The 15,700-nt window shown below is 44.0% G+C and overlaps 1 protein-coding gene across 2 annotated transcripts in view; it reads right to left on the bottom strand.

Moving 5' to 3' along the window:
* LOC123759639 (receptor-type tyrosine-protein phosphatase T) overlaps window positions 1-15,700 on the bottom strand; it is a 138,171-nt gene that overhangs the window by 68,218 nt on the left and 54,253 nt on the right. For both annotated transcript variants that reach the window (XM_069328917.1, XM_069328916.1), the window contains exons 10-14: window positions 13,538-13,669; window positions 12,932-13,126; window positions 10,067-10,189; window positions 5,499-5,596; window positions 890-1,082 (exon numbers count right to left, since the gene is read on the bottom strand). In XM_069328917.1, the coding sequence (XP_069185018.1) occupies window positions 890-1,082; window positions 5,499-5,596; window positions 10,067-10,189; window positions 12,932-13,126; window positions 13,538-13,669 (741 nt within the window). The remainder of the gene's footprint in view (window positions 1-889; window positions 1,083-5,498; window positions 5,597-10,066; window positions 10,190-12,931; window positions 13,127-13,537; window positions 13,670-15,700) is intronic.

Below are 15,700 nucleotides of genomic sequence, written 5' to 3'. Positions count from 1 at the left end.
GTCTCCACGGTGAGATCTGCAAATCTGCTAGTCCAAAAGTGCTCTGTTCTTACTTCATAGGCCTCCCAGTCAATCGATTTCAAGTTGAAGTCACCAAATACCAACAGTTGTGATCTATCCTTATCTGCTTTTTACTATAATCTCTTGTGATCATTATGAGGTGTTCTCATTTGTCATCCAGCTCCTACTTTGTATACGCGTTGCTTGCTGATGGACTGTAGGCATAAATGGTTCAGTTTACCAATCTGATTACAACTCTCCAGTGCGATTATGTCAACTTCTCCTAGGTCATTAATTATTAATTTATTTACCTTTAGGTATTCTTTCGCCAGCACAGCAACGCATCCACCTTTCCAAATTGTAGTGTCATGTTTCAAAATTGAGTAGCCACTTGGGAATATGCTCCCTACTACAGTCACTGTACTACCTTCCCCTAGTCCCACCTCTCCATAACCTGCCTCCTACTCCCAACACTCCACAACCTGCCCCCCTACTCCCACCACTCCATAACCTGCCCCCTACTCCCACCACTCCACAACCTGCCCTCTACCCCACAATTAACCTGCTCGCTACTACTACCACCTCACACCCATCCCCCTACACCCACTCCCCATAACTTGCTTATCTATCTGCCTCACACACACTATCCTCCCAATTACCCATCCCGCAACCTACCCATCCACCCTCGCCATGTGACTATATAATATGTTATACAATAGTGTAACATGAACATTTGGTGTAACTTATCTAAGAACATATAACACCATGTAGTATAACAGTTTGCCTCAACTGTTCAGGGAGAACTGATGAAAATATATATAAGTGCTTTTTAGCACTAACTGAATCGCCACATCTGCAGTAAAATATAACATATAAATCAAGTTCTTACCCTCAGCAAGAGTGCTGGCAACACCGCATTGTCGAGGACTGTGACCGTCGGAGTTGCTGGCCACAACACAAACATTGTATTTGGAGTATGGCATCAGGTCTTTGATTTCTGCTGGTGATGATTCTTGCAATACCTGCTGCCATTGCTTCATGGCAGCATCCTCAGTTCTTCCACAGCTCTGGTACTTCACAAACTGTGTTTAACGTTTATTAAAAAGAAATAATCATATTTTAAATTCTTTTAAGTGGGAAGAAGAAAGCATGTGTGCATAATAATGTGAGTCAACAAGCTGAACATGAAACACAATGCTGAATTTATTTTTTCATCCCTTATTATGTGACACTTATGTAATATTTTGGTACCATACAGTTGAGTGATTTATCACTGAGAATTTTGTTATTAACTTATTTAATGTCAATAGAAGTCGCCATGACATGCATATCAAATGAGACAGAAATATAGCATAATGAACAGGTGAGGAGAGGAAACATTGTAAAAACCAGTATTTATCTAACCTTTAGGTAAAGGTTTAAAATATTGGCCAATAACTCCCCAACAGGAAAAGATTAATTGGAGGGAATAGGCGTCTGTGATCCAACAGGAGCAGAGGGCTAATCCATAGAGGATGGAACACTGTCTCCTATCATTTGACATTATGAGAGCCTTCACAAACCATATTTAACTTTCTTTTGGGCAATCAGAGCACTCAGTCCCTACACTATGACTAGGTAGTGATCAAGAAAAAGTATGGAAAATACTAATCACAGTAAAATAGCAGACCTGTGTCATAAGGCACCCGATCGGGGATGCACAGAGCGCCATATGGAGCTTTTAGATATAGGGAGTGATTCAAAACTCCCATGGGTACACGGGGCCTGTTCCTCAGGATTCTAGTAAACAGACGCCATCTCGAAAAAAATCGTCAGCATCCGTACTGGCTGTGCATGTCTTAGTACTGAGAGAGCGACCAAGGCTGGCGCATGCAGGAGCAGTGCACAGCATCGCTGGCAGCTAGGGGCCACAGCACCACTTAGTATTAAATAAAATAGGGAACTGAAATTAATTTGCATTGATGGTGTCACAGATGATCCTGACTGTGATAAAGACTATGTACAACATCCAGATATCAGTGAATGCAATGCTAGTTATGATATTCACAGCATGAGGTAAAGACACCATTGTTTTCTATATCTACCTATCATGAAACGACCTTATGTTCCTTCACAATTTAATCATGTTGAAATGGATTCATATTTGGGATTTTGCGACTGGGATGTGATAATAACAGCAGTTTTGTAGCTACTCATAGTGAGAAGTGTAGATTATTGAAGGCATTGTCTTGCATCATGTGACTGCTGGTGTCGTCTGCTTGTTGCTCCATGCTGTGTTTTGATTTCATCACCATACCCACCAGAACTGCTTATTAATATGTTATGGTGCATATAAATGTTGATAGTTATATATAACTTGTGTATATAGCGTAATAACAACAAGAACACTGTACGGTTGATTTAAGAATATAATGCGTGTCACCATATATGAACCCAATATTTTTTAGAAGAGCGATGTTCCACATATTGAACTATATAAATTCCACAAATTATACACTTTTGAATAATATTACTGCAAGAAACTATATATAAAACCATTCACAGACACTGAAATAATTATGCAAAAAATGTATTTGGGGCAGCCTCTGTCGCTAGGCTGACCTTAGAATCTTGTTCTGTGTATATAAACACTCAACACACGATCCTTGTTGTTCATTATGGTGTATAAAAATGTAGATAGTTATATACAAAGAGTGTATATAGTGAAATAACAGCAAAAACACTGAGTGATCTTTGAATATAATATAAATGCCACCGTATATATGCTCCATAATTTTGAGCATAGCAATGTTCCACACATTCAACTATATAAATTCCATAAATTCCACACTTATGAACAATATTACAGCAAAAAAAAAAAACCTGAGAAGAAACGAATGAGAGACATTGAAATAATTATGAAAAATTATATTCGCGGCTACTGCCGCCTCACGGGGTGGCTGGGTCGAGTGTGTCTGTTAACAATATAAGAAGAGAAAATAATTTTTTGGAAATAATTTATTTTTAGCACACCACGGGGAGAGTCATATTTTAATGCAGTGTAATGGTTAAACTAGCCACCTGAGCACCATACAAATGGCGATGGACAAGCGACAGAAAACCCAGATGTGTAAGTCAGAAGAGAAGACCGAACCAGTGAGGTACCTCACTGGTTCCTTCACCAGGTCCTGGTGAGGACCCTTTCGACCTGCTGATAAAGGCAGAGCCACGGGAAAAACACCCGGGTTCGGACACTGAGCAAGCAGCGCCTGAAACCAAGGCTGGGCCGGCCACCATGGGGCCAAAAGAATCACTATCCCTCTGTAAGATTCCAATCTAGTCAGGACCTCGAGGAATAGCTGGACTGGAGGAAAGACCTATAAGAACCCCCATCTCTACCAGTCCAGCTGAAGCCGTCCAACGCAAACTCCTCGCAATCAGGGAACGGCGCCACATACAGAGGAAGACGCAAGAGACCAAGCCGACTCGAAGAGATCCACATCTGGGCGTCCTTATATCCAGCAAAGCCAACTCGGTGTCGACCGTCCACCCTGTGGAAAGTCAAATGAAGTGAGACAGGCCGTCCGCCAGAACGTTGAACATCCTCTGAATGCGAACAGCGCAGAGAGCAAAACCCCGAGAACTCAGCAGAAAAGCAACCCGAAGTAACCAGCTCCAAAGAGGTGCGGACTGAAAAGAACCCTAACCCCCCCCCCCCCACGGATGAGACAATGTACCACGGGGAAACAGGCCGAATGGAGTCGGATCACTGAGCCCCAAGGAATCCGAACCCGCAGTGCCTGCTACACCGCGACAAACTCCAGCAAGATGCTGTGAGCTCGAAAGGATTGTGACCCCAACACCCCTGGCCGGACTGATGAGCACAGGTCACAAAGCCCCAATCGAGCACCGAGGCGTCCGTGAAAATATCGAGCAAGAGAAGGGGAAGGTGCCATGGTACCGAACCCCCAAAACCCAAAGAGGAGGCTGGTGACATAGCAACATGCACAGGGACACCGGGGGACAGACCCATCTATCGTGCAAGCGACAAAAGGGGACAACCCGAGAAACCAGAACAGCCTCCAGAGCCAAACCCTGCCCAACGGAAAAACCAGAGGGGCAAAGTGCAGGTTCCCACACTGCTGCTTGAGCAATCGCCGAGTCACCTGGGACCTCCACAGCAGCAGCTGGCAGCAAGACTGTAGCAGAAGTAAGGCCTCAGGGGAGGGGGGGGGGGAGAGAAAGCGAGGCCATTCGAGAATCCCAAACTAGACCCAACCTAGTCCGAACCTGGAACGGAATGAACTGGAACTTCTTCCAGTTCACCAGGAATCCGAACCCTGTGAGATGGGATAGAACCAGATCCCTAGCTAGCAGACAAGCAGACTGGTTGAGAGCCCAAACCAACCAGTTGTCGAGGTAGGCCAAGACCCCACAGACCAAGCAGACAAAGACGGGCCACTATAACCCACTAGTTATAGTGGCCCAACGAGGCGAGTACAACCTGAGTCAAGCAAATAAAAACCCGATGTGTCAGGTTCAGCCCAAAAGGAAGACAGTGAACATGGTGCTCCACAATGAAACCGAAGCAATCCCTGAACCTCAGATGAATAGGGACATGCCGATAATTGTCCTTGAGGTCCAATGAAATCATCTAAGTGCCTGTGTTGAGAACGAGCCAGGCTTGGGTCACTTGGTCATTGGAAAGGAGGGGCAAGGAATCAACCAATACTGATGAGACAAGGCCAGAACATATCGGAGACCCCTGGCAGTCCTGGTTCGAGACCAGATACCTCACAGGGAACTCTGGTTCGAGACCAGGGAACCTCACAGAAGAGACGAGGATGAGTTGACCACGTTTAAGCAAGCCCACTCGAAGCCGACCAGTTGGATGAAAGAAGACAAGGCTGGCTCTAGAAGACCCGATTCTCCCGAAGGAGGAATGGCAGTCCACTTCCACTGAAGGCCGTGAGACGTGGTCGTTTGGACACGACCAGAAAAGCCCACAAATCGTTGGACCAGGCATGAGCAAACAGAGCCAGCCTTCTCCATATTGCCCAGTCAAAGGGGCAACCCGTGAAAGGGCCGTCGAGAACCCGAAATGCCAGACTTCTGTGCAAAGCGAGCACCGTGCTGACCAGACAAAGTGAACGGCATCGAGACCTCCCCCCTCCGCCGACCCAGAATCGACACTACTAGCCTACTCTTCCGAGAAGGCCGAGACAGACCTTCCTTGGACACACAACAAATCAAAAATAGGACAGCCACTCGTGGAAGCAGCCAACAAAAACAGAACAACACTGTCCTCCTTGAACAACAAAGACAGAACGGCAAAGCTGAAAGAAGGGATATGGCCCAAGTCCTGTCCAAAGACAGAGCCAACAGTGCTTGCTGACAAAGCTAAGCAAAGCTCCCAAAGCTCCCAAGCAGGCTCAAAAGGAGCCCGAGAGCTCCACCTGGACTCCCCTTGAACCCCGAAACCCTACGGTACGAACACATACACAAACCAATTCACTCACCTGGTAAGTAACAAAGTACAGTTCACCTTCCACCGATTTCCAGTTAATGTTCAGCTGACGGCGCAGGCCACTGGCAAACACTTCCGAGAGCACTGGAGCTGTGGGAGTACGGTTGCCACTTAACATGATGGTTATATAAGACAGGTAATTATTATGATGATTGGTTCATTTATTTAAGCTCCCCATGCCCATCCCGTGGGTATTGGTGTAAGGGTAACAGAGGAATACAATGAATTCAGGAACCAAACCCCAATATTTGTTCAGCTAAGTTACAGTGATAATGAAGTACTTAACAAGGAAACAATGAGCACAAATAACATGGTAATTTATTTGCAAAAAAAGAAAGAATGGAAGTCGTTACTATTACTGTATAATAATATGCTAAAGTGAAACATTTTAGAAAACCCTTTAATACATTTTGTGTATGGGGTTGTTACGACCCTGGGTTCTTAATTGGAAGCCAGAGGTCAATTTGCATTCTTAAATAAATATTTATACATTAATTGATAGGATTAGATTATGTAAGAGGGATATTTAATTAACAGTTACTTTTATTCAAGGCATTTCATATCCCTGATATGTTTTTGTTTCCGTCTTCCCTGCCAGTCGTAGGAATATCCTTGTTGGTCACAGAGCTAGAAAACTTTTGTGTTAATTATAAATTATATAATATAGAGCGAGATATTAGCTATTCTGAGAATTGTTAAAGTACCTAGTAATGAATGTCTGTGAAGACTTGTAATAGTTGATGCTGTACGATCAGTTCAGTATCTATCCAGGCAGCGATCTTGAGAGCGCTCCGGTGAGAACTGTTCCTTCTTCTCTGGCTGGTTCTCTGTGCGGTCACACATGACCCTGTGGGCTCTGTTCCTTACCTCTCCTCCTCCTCTCGATGCCTCAAAACGGCATCGTTTTGACCACGAATTCTTTGTAATGTGTGACTGTGAAACTGGAATGGTGATGGATATGTTATATTCCGGTACAGACACAGACATACTCTCTCAAGATCCTCATGGGTTTTCTGGCAGTGTAGTGAAGATGGCCATGGAGCCACTGCTGAACAAAGAGCACATTCTGTACACTGACTATTATATGAGCCCCGTGCTAACGAAGTTCTTGCTTGAACATAACACGGGAGTGTGTGGCACTGTGAAGACACACAGGAAATAAATGCCAGTTTTCTGTGGGGAGCCCCGTCGGCTCCCTGAAGCTATCAAACTGACATGCCATATTAGTTTAGTGTCATCAGTCCTTGGAGGTTTGTGGACTTGCCGGAGACCAGCGCCAGAACCTGGTCCACTCAGAGGGGAACAATGGCAATATGAGCACTCTACATTTTTGTTTGTCATCAACCAGGGAAAGGCACCCAGAAAGGTAGGCGAACCAAAACAAACCTCTAACTGGCGAAAATTGCCCCTACGTCCGAACAGGGCCAAAGAACTCCCCCAAAAGTAAACAAGAAAACAAGCAAATTGTAATCCAACTAGCGCGCCCGTTCGTGCGCTAGTTGGATTACAAATTGTAATCCGTTAGTGCGCCCCCCCCCTTTCCTCGACAGGGAGAAGGGGGGACCCTGCTCAGGCGAGCCGGCCGCTTCATCTCCAGTTCGTAGACTGATGTGTCGGTATTAAGACGTCCTCCCTGGCCTCGTTTCTTGACTTGCTTTGGTGTGTTAGGCTTTGCCAGAATAGTGTGGTGTGGTGGCCAGGTGTTCTTTAAGTGCACTGGGGTGCAGGCACCTAGGGAAGATAGCCCTAGGTGCCCGGTAAGTACTTCCCTTGTGGGTCAGGGTTTCCTTACCTGGGTCGTTCAAATCTCACTCCCAGTTGAGGGTTTCATTGCTTGATGTTATTCTTGCCCTTGAGGTCCGTCGACGACCCCAACAAAAAGAAAGGACAGTCTGCAGGCCAGGAAGACTTCAGCACCTCGTAACGCACCCAGTAAGGAAAAGAAAAGTCAAACTCAAAAGAAGGATCCATTAGCGAGACGTAATCCGGGTCTCGCAAGAGGTAAGCCACAAGGGCCTCCCGCACCTCCCTCGGCGGGAGGCTGAAAACCTCTGGAAGGAGGGAACCAAGGAACCCAAGAGAACCCGGAACCGAACCCGGGAGGAGTCGAAATCATATCAAACTTGTACAGGAGGAGGGGGAAAGGAAAACCCCTCCCCCTGTAACAACAAACCCCGCGCCGAGGGTACCAACACCCAAGTGGGGTCAAACGGGACCCAAGCCCCCCCCCCCAAGTCAGTTCCTCCTCAGCCACGGGATCCTCCTCGTCAGGACCCGGTGCCGAGCAGTCCTCCAAACCCTCTGCCTCTGGAGAAAAGGCAGAGTCCACTGAAAAAGCAGGGATGAAGGGGGCCCTTTGGCACGACCCAAAAGCCTCAGCAAGAGGAACAGGGTCGAATGCCTCCGAAACCGAACCGAAAGGGACAGTCCCTGAAGTTGAGTCGCCAGAGTCTCACCACCAAGAAAACCCTGCCCCGACTCCGAAACCCTCAGACGTTTGGGAGCCGGGATGGGTGGGGGTGGGGACAGGATGAACCACAGTAGGGAAAGGACAAGGAGGCGCGGCCAAAACCAAAAGTCGAGGCTACTAACACCCCCGGGGTCCGGGGTCCCTATAATCAAAGCGGGGGGACAAGAGGACAGAGCAACCTTCAAACTCGCATGTAGCGAGGTGGGACTCAGAGGTCTCCTCCATCGGACCAATGAGCCCCGATGGGGGTTTCCAAAGCTCTTAGGCTGACTGCTACGGGAAGACCAGACAAGGTACTGCTAACCGTTTACCCAAAGCTACGAAGCAAACAAACTAAAAGCTGAACCTATGCAGCTTGTGCAAGCACCGGGACCTAGCAGAGGGCCACCAAAATCATACAAGTGGTCCTGCAGCCACACCAGGCAGACCTCCACCAGGAAAAACAAAACAAAAAAGAAAAACCCTGCAAAAGCACAACTTCTCCAGGGGGAAATATAACCGGTCGCTATGCGTATATCAGGCAGCTGCACAGTACCTTGCGCCCCAGCCAGCGACGATACTACCTCCTACTCAAGGTCAAGCAGGAGTAAGAACCACCCCAGCTGACACTCCAAGGGCGGGTAATCACCAAGCAGCAACAGAACCACGCGGAGGTAGTCTCCCTATGGACTAAACCTCAAGGGCAGTACTTACATGGCACCTAGGGAAGGTGTTCCAAGGTGCATGCAGCCCCAGTACTCTTGTGCTACTCCTGGATCGCACGCCATCAACACAGAATAACAACACCACTATGCAGCACTGCTCAAAAGGATGGAGCCAGAGTCGATCAACCGCCACCAACACAACAGCCTGTGAACTGAGGTTGCGCGGCCGGTGCGTGAGGTCTGGCCCCTCCCCCCTCCCTGGGAGGGAGGAGTCGTGCAGACAGTCGCGACGGCTGTCGTTACGTCATGCTTGTTTACTTGTTTTCGATTGGGGAGTTCTGCTTGCTAGTTCGGCTTTCGGATTGCAATTTTTTTATCAGCTGTAGTTTGTTTTGGAATTCCTACATTTCTGAGTGTCTGACCTGGTAGATGGCATACATAACCTGCTTCCAATTACATTGGGGGGGGGGGGGGGTGTCTATAGGCCATTGCTCCTCGTGCCTCTCTGAGAGTGCCAGGCTCTGGCGCTGATCCCCGGTAGGCCTAGAACTCCATCGATTGACTGTTGCCACGGTTTAATATATACCCACCAGCCCGGTATAGTTCCATGGAGCCGAAGGGGCTCTCCTCAGAAAACATGTGTGGATGATTCAACCCATCTAGATGGCCAATTACTTCCATGGAGGAAAGGGGCTTCCTTGCATCAGAGCTGGATAACACACCCAGCCAAGCAGGCACTCCCACAGCCGAGTGGTGCATCCACCATGCTGCCAGAGCCAGGTAACACTCCTAGGGCAGCCAACACCAGCCCAAGGAACACTTCCTTTTGGTTGAGTACATCTTATTACCCAAAGTTACCAAAGCTTCCTAGCATTATGTATGTAATGAAGAAATACGATATATTTACTCAATACAATATTGACACTGAGTTTTAGAACATGAAAAAAACATATTTTTACTCTGAAATAATATAATTTTATAATGAAATTAGACAAAACTAAGTGACAGGTGACGCCATAGGAAGTCGATGATCCAAATGACAATGTTGTGGAGCGACTTATCCAAGATATATTGTTGCCTGAAGTGTGTTTGCTGGTATATCAGCCTCCTGTACCTAACCTAACTTCCAGGCAATAATATGGGTAAGTCCCTCCACAACATAGTTGCTTGGATCGTCGACTACTTATGGCATCACCTGACACTTAGTTTCGTCTAATTTCGTTTAAAATGATATTATTTAGAGCAAAAACGTTTTTTATTTTCTACACTGAGCACCAATATTTTATTGAATAAATATATTTCTTCATTGCCTATATAATGCTAGAAAGCTTTGGGTATTTAGACGCACAGTTCTAGTACAGTCAACACTTCCCTCAAGTGCAGCCATCACTAGTCCATGGATCACTTCCCTCTAGTAGAACCAACACATGTTTAAGTAATACTCACCTCCACCACAGTTATTATTTCGACAGCCACTGCTGCAGGTGCCGGTGAAGCGGTCACACATATTACTCCTGCACTTGCTACAGGTCTCACTACAGTTAACACCAAATGTTCCATGTGGGCATTCTGTAACAAACAATAAAGATAAAACCAAACATCCATTTCCATCAGCCATTTTGGCTTTAAGAGGTCCCTCATTTTTATTGCTAATGTTAACATTGTCTAACTGAAGTTGAATTTAATTTGATGATATATTACCAAATAAAATAAAGTAGGTCTTTTCAATGTTTAGTGTGAGTTTGTTGGTTGACATCCTTGAGTTGACTTATTTTAATTCATTATTTACAATATTAATTAGTGTGTTGGGGGTTTGGGGTCAGAATAGATGAAGGAAGTATCGTCAGCAAATAGTGTAGGTTTAAGAATGTTAGAAACATTTGGCAAATCATTGATGTGTTTAAGAAATAGGAGAGGCCCTAAGATGCTTCTGTGTGGCAGTCCTACTGTTAATGGTAGAGTAGGAAAGGTTATGTTATTGATGGCTACATATTGGTGTCTGTCACAGAGATAGGAGTGAATATAGTTCTCAGCATTGGCTACACCATAGTGGTGAAGTTTAAGTAAGAGGTAGTTATGGTTTACAGCATCGAAGACCTTTCTCGGTCAACGAAGAAGCAAATTGGGAACTAATTTTTGTCAAGGACTGTGTAGATTATATTAAGGAGACAAAGATTGGTACTCTTTTGGGAACGGAATCCAAACTGGCAGGGACTTAATATGTTGAACTGTTGAGTTGACTTAAGATAGAGATGTTTGTAAATAATTTTTTCAAATATTTTTGTCCAAATGACTAAATCCTGTCAAATATTTTTTGTCACAGTTATGATTTTGATATGGAATTGTTCACAAATGATTGTTCTATCATTCCATTGTCAAAATAATAAATACATAATTATATTTTCTGTAATTTTTGTTGTTGTTTATAGTGGATGTAGGACCTCTGTTCTTTTCACATCGAGGGGAGGAATAGCTCTGGGGCTGACTGGTAGAACGAATTCCGCGATGGAACAAATCGACCTCACTCCATATACTGTAGTTCGTTCAAGCAAGGACACACTGTATGATTAATATTTATGTACTGTATGGATTTGTGAACTCCTTGGGGGTCCTTAAATAGACGAGGGCAGAAATAACCTAAACTGCTCTATCCTTTTGAGATGTATTTCATTACCTCAATAAACTTACTTAAACATGAATAATGGGTAATTTTTTATACAAGTCTAGGACTAAGGAAAAGAAGGTAGTGATTCAACTGTATAAATCTCTTGTGCGCCCCACTGTATCCAAGCCTGGAGACCTCGGGCCAGATTCACGAAGCAGTTACGCAAGTATTTACGAACGTGTACATCTTTCCTCAATCTTTGACGGCTTTGGTTTCATTTCTTAAACAGTTTACAAGCATGAAAACCTCTCAAATCAACTGTTTTTATTGTTGTAAACAGCCTTCTGGTGCCTCGGAGCTCATTGACAGTTTAATAATTATAAACAAAGCCGCTAAAGATTGAGAAAAAATGTTCAGGTTCGTAAGTGCTTGCGTAACTGCTTTATGAATCTGGCCCCCTCATCTTCAGAAGGACATAGCTGCTCTGGAGAAATGAAAGGCCAATGGAAGTCAGTCCAGATATAAATCATCTCTCGTATTAGGAACAGTTGAGGGCCACAGGCCTAACAACACTGTAAACCAGGCATGACAGGGCGGATCTCATTGAAACGTAAAACACTGAACACGTTGGGATGTTGATCCAGAGAATTTCTTCAAAAGGTCAAATATAACACAAACAAGGGGCAACGGTTTCAAGCTCAACAAATCTCAATGTAGGACAGAGAACAGGAGAGGTTTTTTTCACCCACAGGATTATAAATCCATGGAACCGCCTACCCGCCGAAGCCATAAATACTAAAACTGTTACATTCTAAAGTACAACTGGAAAAGATCATAAACGAAAATGGGAGAACCTTCGACAAGCCGCCAGCTTCCTGTCCTCGTTGAGGCTACTAGTGTTAGTGGCCTGTAGTAAAATTCAGATAAATTGTCTAAACTTTCTTAACTACCCCGACAGAAGGAATAGAAAGCACACAAAATATTAACAGTATAAATATTTGCTAATATGGTTACAACGATGGTTGTTGTGTGGTATGATGGCATCATGACACCTCACCTAGTTGTACTCACCTAGTTGTGCTTGCGGGGTTGAGCTCTGGCTCTTTGGTCCTGCCTCTCAACTGTCATTCAACTGGTGTACAGATTCCTGAGCCTACTGGGCTCTATCATATCTACATTCATTTGAAACTGAGTATGGAGTCAGCCTCCACCACATCACTGCTTAATGCATTCCATCTGTTAACTACTTTGACACTGAAAAATTTCTTTCTAACGTTCCCGAGGCTCATTTAGGTACTCAATGTCCACCTGTATCCCCCTTGTTTGTGTACCACCCGTGTTAAACAGTTTGAGCAGTAAGGTGAGTTCAGATGACGGCAGAGTCAGGTCACAGTTAGCGGTTGAAGGTTAAGCCAGTCTGGTGAGATGGCGGAAACCAAAGCTGGTCAGAGGTGGCATTGCTACTGGGTGCTCTCTGGTGAGAATGATCTTGATGCTTAAAGTCAAAGATACGCATGACGCATGATTATTCCAAAGGTTTGGTTAGCTTTTCTGACTGCTGCTTCTACCTGCTGTGCAACTTTCACTGAGTGGTGGATTTTGAGTCCAATGTCCTTTTCCTCATCAGTCTGTGTCCGACAATGTCAGTCTGTGCCCGAAATCATCTACAGTACAATCTAAAGGGGCATATTTGCAAGTTAACTCACCTTTTGTACAGATGGGGTTGGTACTGCCATCGTATGTTTCAAGGTATGTGTAGCCTGGAGCACAAGAGCAGCCGTATGGCTCAGGAAGACAGATGACAAGGCCATGACAGTCTCCTTCCCTTGTGGTGGCAAATCCCAGTGTGGCCAAGTCACACCTCAGCTGGCATTTTTCTCCAAATGTCCCAGGCAGGCAAGCTGTGGGAGGACAGAAAGGCGTCAATACTAATAGTGTGGAGATGCAGGCTTCAGGTATATTCCCTCCCCCCCAACCTCCCCTTCCCTCCCACACACACAAGTAGGCTTACGGGATGAAACAAAGGCATCAACTTTCTGCACAATCTCTGCACAATATTAATATACCATCAATTAACAGGTACATTGATACATTGTATATATGAAGTATATTAATAGGTACATTGTAGCAAAATTTGACGAATATTAATAGGTACATTGTAGCAAAATTTGACGAATATTAATAGGTACATTGAAGCAAAATGTAAAGATTACTTAACAAAGGCTGGCTGAACAGTTGCATATGGAAGCAGGTTGGCTGAAAGTAAATACAAGCTTATTAAAGAAAGAACAGCAAGAAAATAAAAAACTTACCATGTTGACAGGTGTCACCTATGAAGCCAGGAGGACAGACACAGGTGCCAGTTTGTGTGTGGCACTGACCCCCATGTTGACACTTGGGACAATCATTCTCACACTCTATACCGTACTTCTGCTTCTCACATTCTGCAACACAATTATTGTTTAATTAACAAGCTTAGGTGCACAGCAACACATCTGTGGTTGACTGCTAAGTTTGTTGGCAGTTAACCACAAATGAACTTTATTTAACTTATTTATTTATGTACAAGACGGTACATTGGGTTTGTGAGAGAATGAAACATTGTTGTTCTTACATTCTTGGAAAGCCAGTCACACAAACTAGAAGATAGAAGAAAAAGGGGCGATATGATCACTAGGTACAAAATAGTAACAGGAATCGATAAAATTGATAGGGAAGAATTTCTGAGACCTGGAACTTCAAGAACAAGAGGTCATAGATTTAAACTAACTAAACAAAGCAGCCGAAGAAATATAAGAAAATTCACTTTTGCAGAGTGGTAGACGGTTGGAACAAGGTCATTACTGAACTCATTCAAAGATACATATCAAAAAGGAGAAAGAAAAGAAAGAGAATAAGATGGATGACACAAGTAGTAAAATAAGCTTTGTTAACTAAACGGAACTTCTGGAGACGGTATAAATCAACGATGAACATCATGAGATCTGAGATATATAAAATGTCATTAAATTCAGCCACCCAGGAAATCGGATTAGCCAAAAGAAACTACGAAAGAAAACTTGCCCAAAACAAAGAAAGATCCAAAGTCATTCTATGCTTATATACGAAGTGAAACCAAAACTAATGACTGTAGGACCACTAACAGATGAGACTAACCAAGTTATATTAGATGATAAAAGGGCAAAAAACACTCTGAATAAATACTTTGCATCAGTGTTCACACTACAAAGATTGAATGACATTCCATCACCTACACACAACTGTTTGAAGTAGGTGAAGAGAATGAATTAAAAGATATACCCATAAAAAGTGACGGAGATGTTATGGGTATATCCCCATAAAAATACTTAAAGATTCAAAAGCCCCAGGTGAGGATGGAATTAAATCCAAAGTCGTAAAGGAACTGGCAGATGCACTATGCATACCACTGAAACTCCTTTTCATAAAATCCCTGGAATAAGGGATTGTCCCCCCCTAGATTGGAATTATGCAAATGTTACCCACTTATTTAAAAATATAAAGGCAGAAAGAGCTCGGCAGAAAACTACTGTCCGATCAGCTTGACATCACACATCTGCAAGTTCATGAAGAGAAGCCTAAGGGAGGGAATCATACAACATCTCACAGAGAACAATCTTGCAAAATAAGCACAACATGGGTTTGTTAATAATAGATCCTGCCTTACAAACCTGCTCACATTTCTGGAAACGGTAACCGGCTTTTCAGACACAGGACTTCCAGTAAATGTAGCCTACATGGACTTTTCTTAAGCTTTTGACAAGGTACCACATGAAAGAGTAACAAGGAAATTACAGGCAAGTGGAATAAATGGGAGAATACTGGAATGTATAAAACAATAGTTAAAACAGAGAAAACAACGGGTGGTGCTAAATGGGGATAAATCTGACTGGAGAAATGTGGGGTGCCACAGGTGTCCGTTCTGGGGTCAACCCATTTTTGTCATATACATCAATGACAAATGAGAATATTACAAACCACATCACAAAATTTGAAGATGACATAAAGGTCTATGGTAAAGTGGGAAGTGAAAACGATATTGAGACTTTACAAAGAGATCTACATGAACTCCACAAATGGTCAGAAGACTGGCAAAGGCTTTTTAATGTCAATAAATACAAGACCTTACATGTGGGGCATAACAATCCACGTCACAATTACCAAATTAACAGCACTACCTTACAACAGATTGACGAAGAAAAAGACCTTGGAGTCAGAATCCATCATTCACTGAAAGTTGCACAACAAGTGGGAGCGGCAGTAAAAAAAAAGGTAACCAAACCCTGGAAATAATCAAGAGTACCTTTACCTTAAAGAAATGAATGTAGTCTTTCAACTGAAGAAGTCTCTGGTGCGCCCCCACCTTGATTATTGGATCCAGGCATTGAGACCTCCTTTTCAGAAGGACATAGCTGCTCTGGAGAAGGTGCAACACCGGGCAACAAAAGTCATTCCAG

This window comes from Procambarus clarkii, chromosome 22, assembly GCF_040958095.1.
Source record: "Procambarus clarkii isolate CNS0578487 chromosome 22, FALCON_Pclarkii_2.0, whole genome shotgun sequence".
NCBI classification, from domain to species: domain Eukaryota; kingdom Metazoa; phylum Arthropoda; class Malacostraca; order Decapoda; family Cambaridae; genus Procambarus; species Procambarus clarkii.
This window is presented reverse-complemented; position numbering and strand designations above follow the sequence as displayed.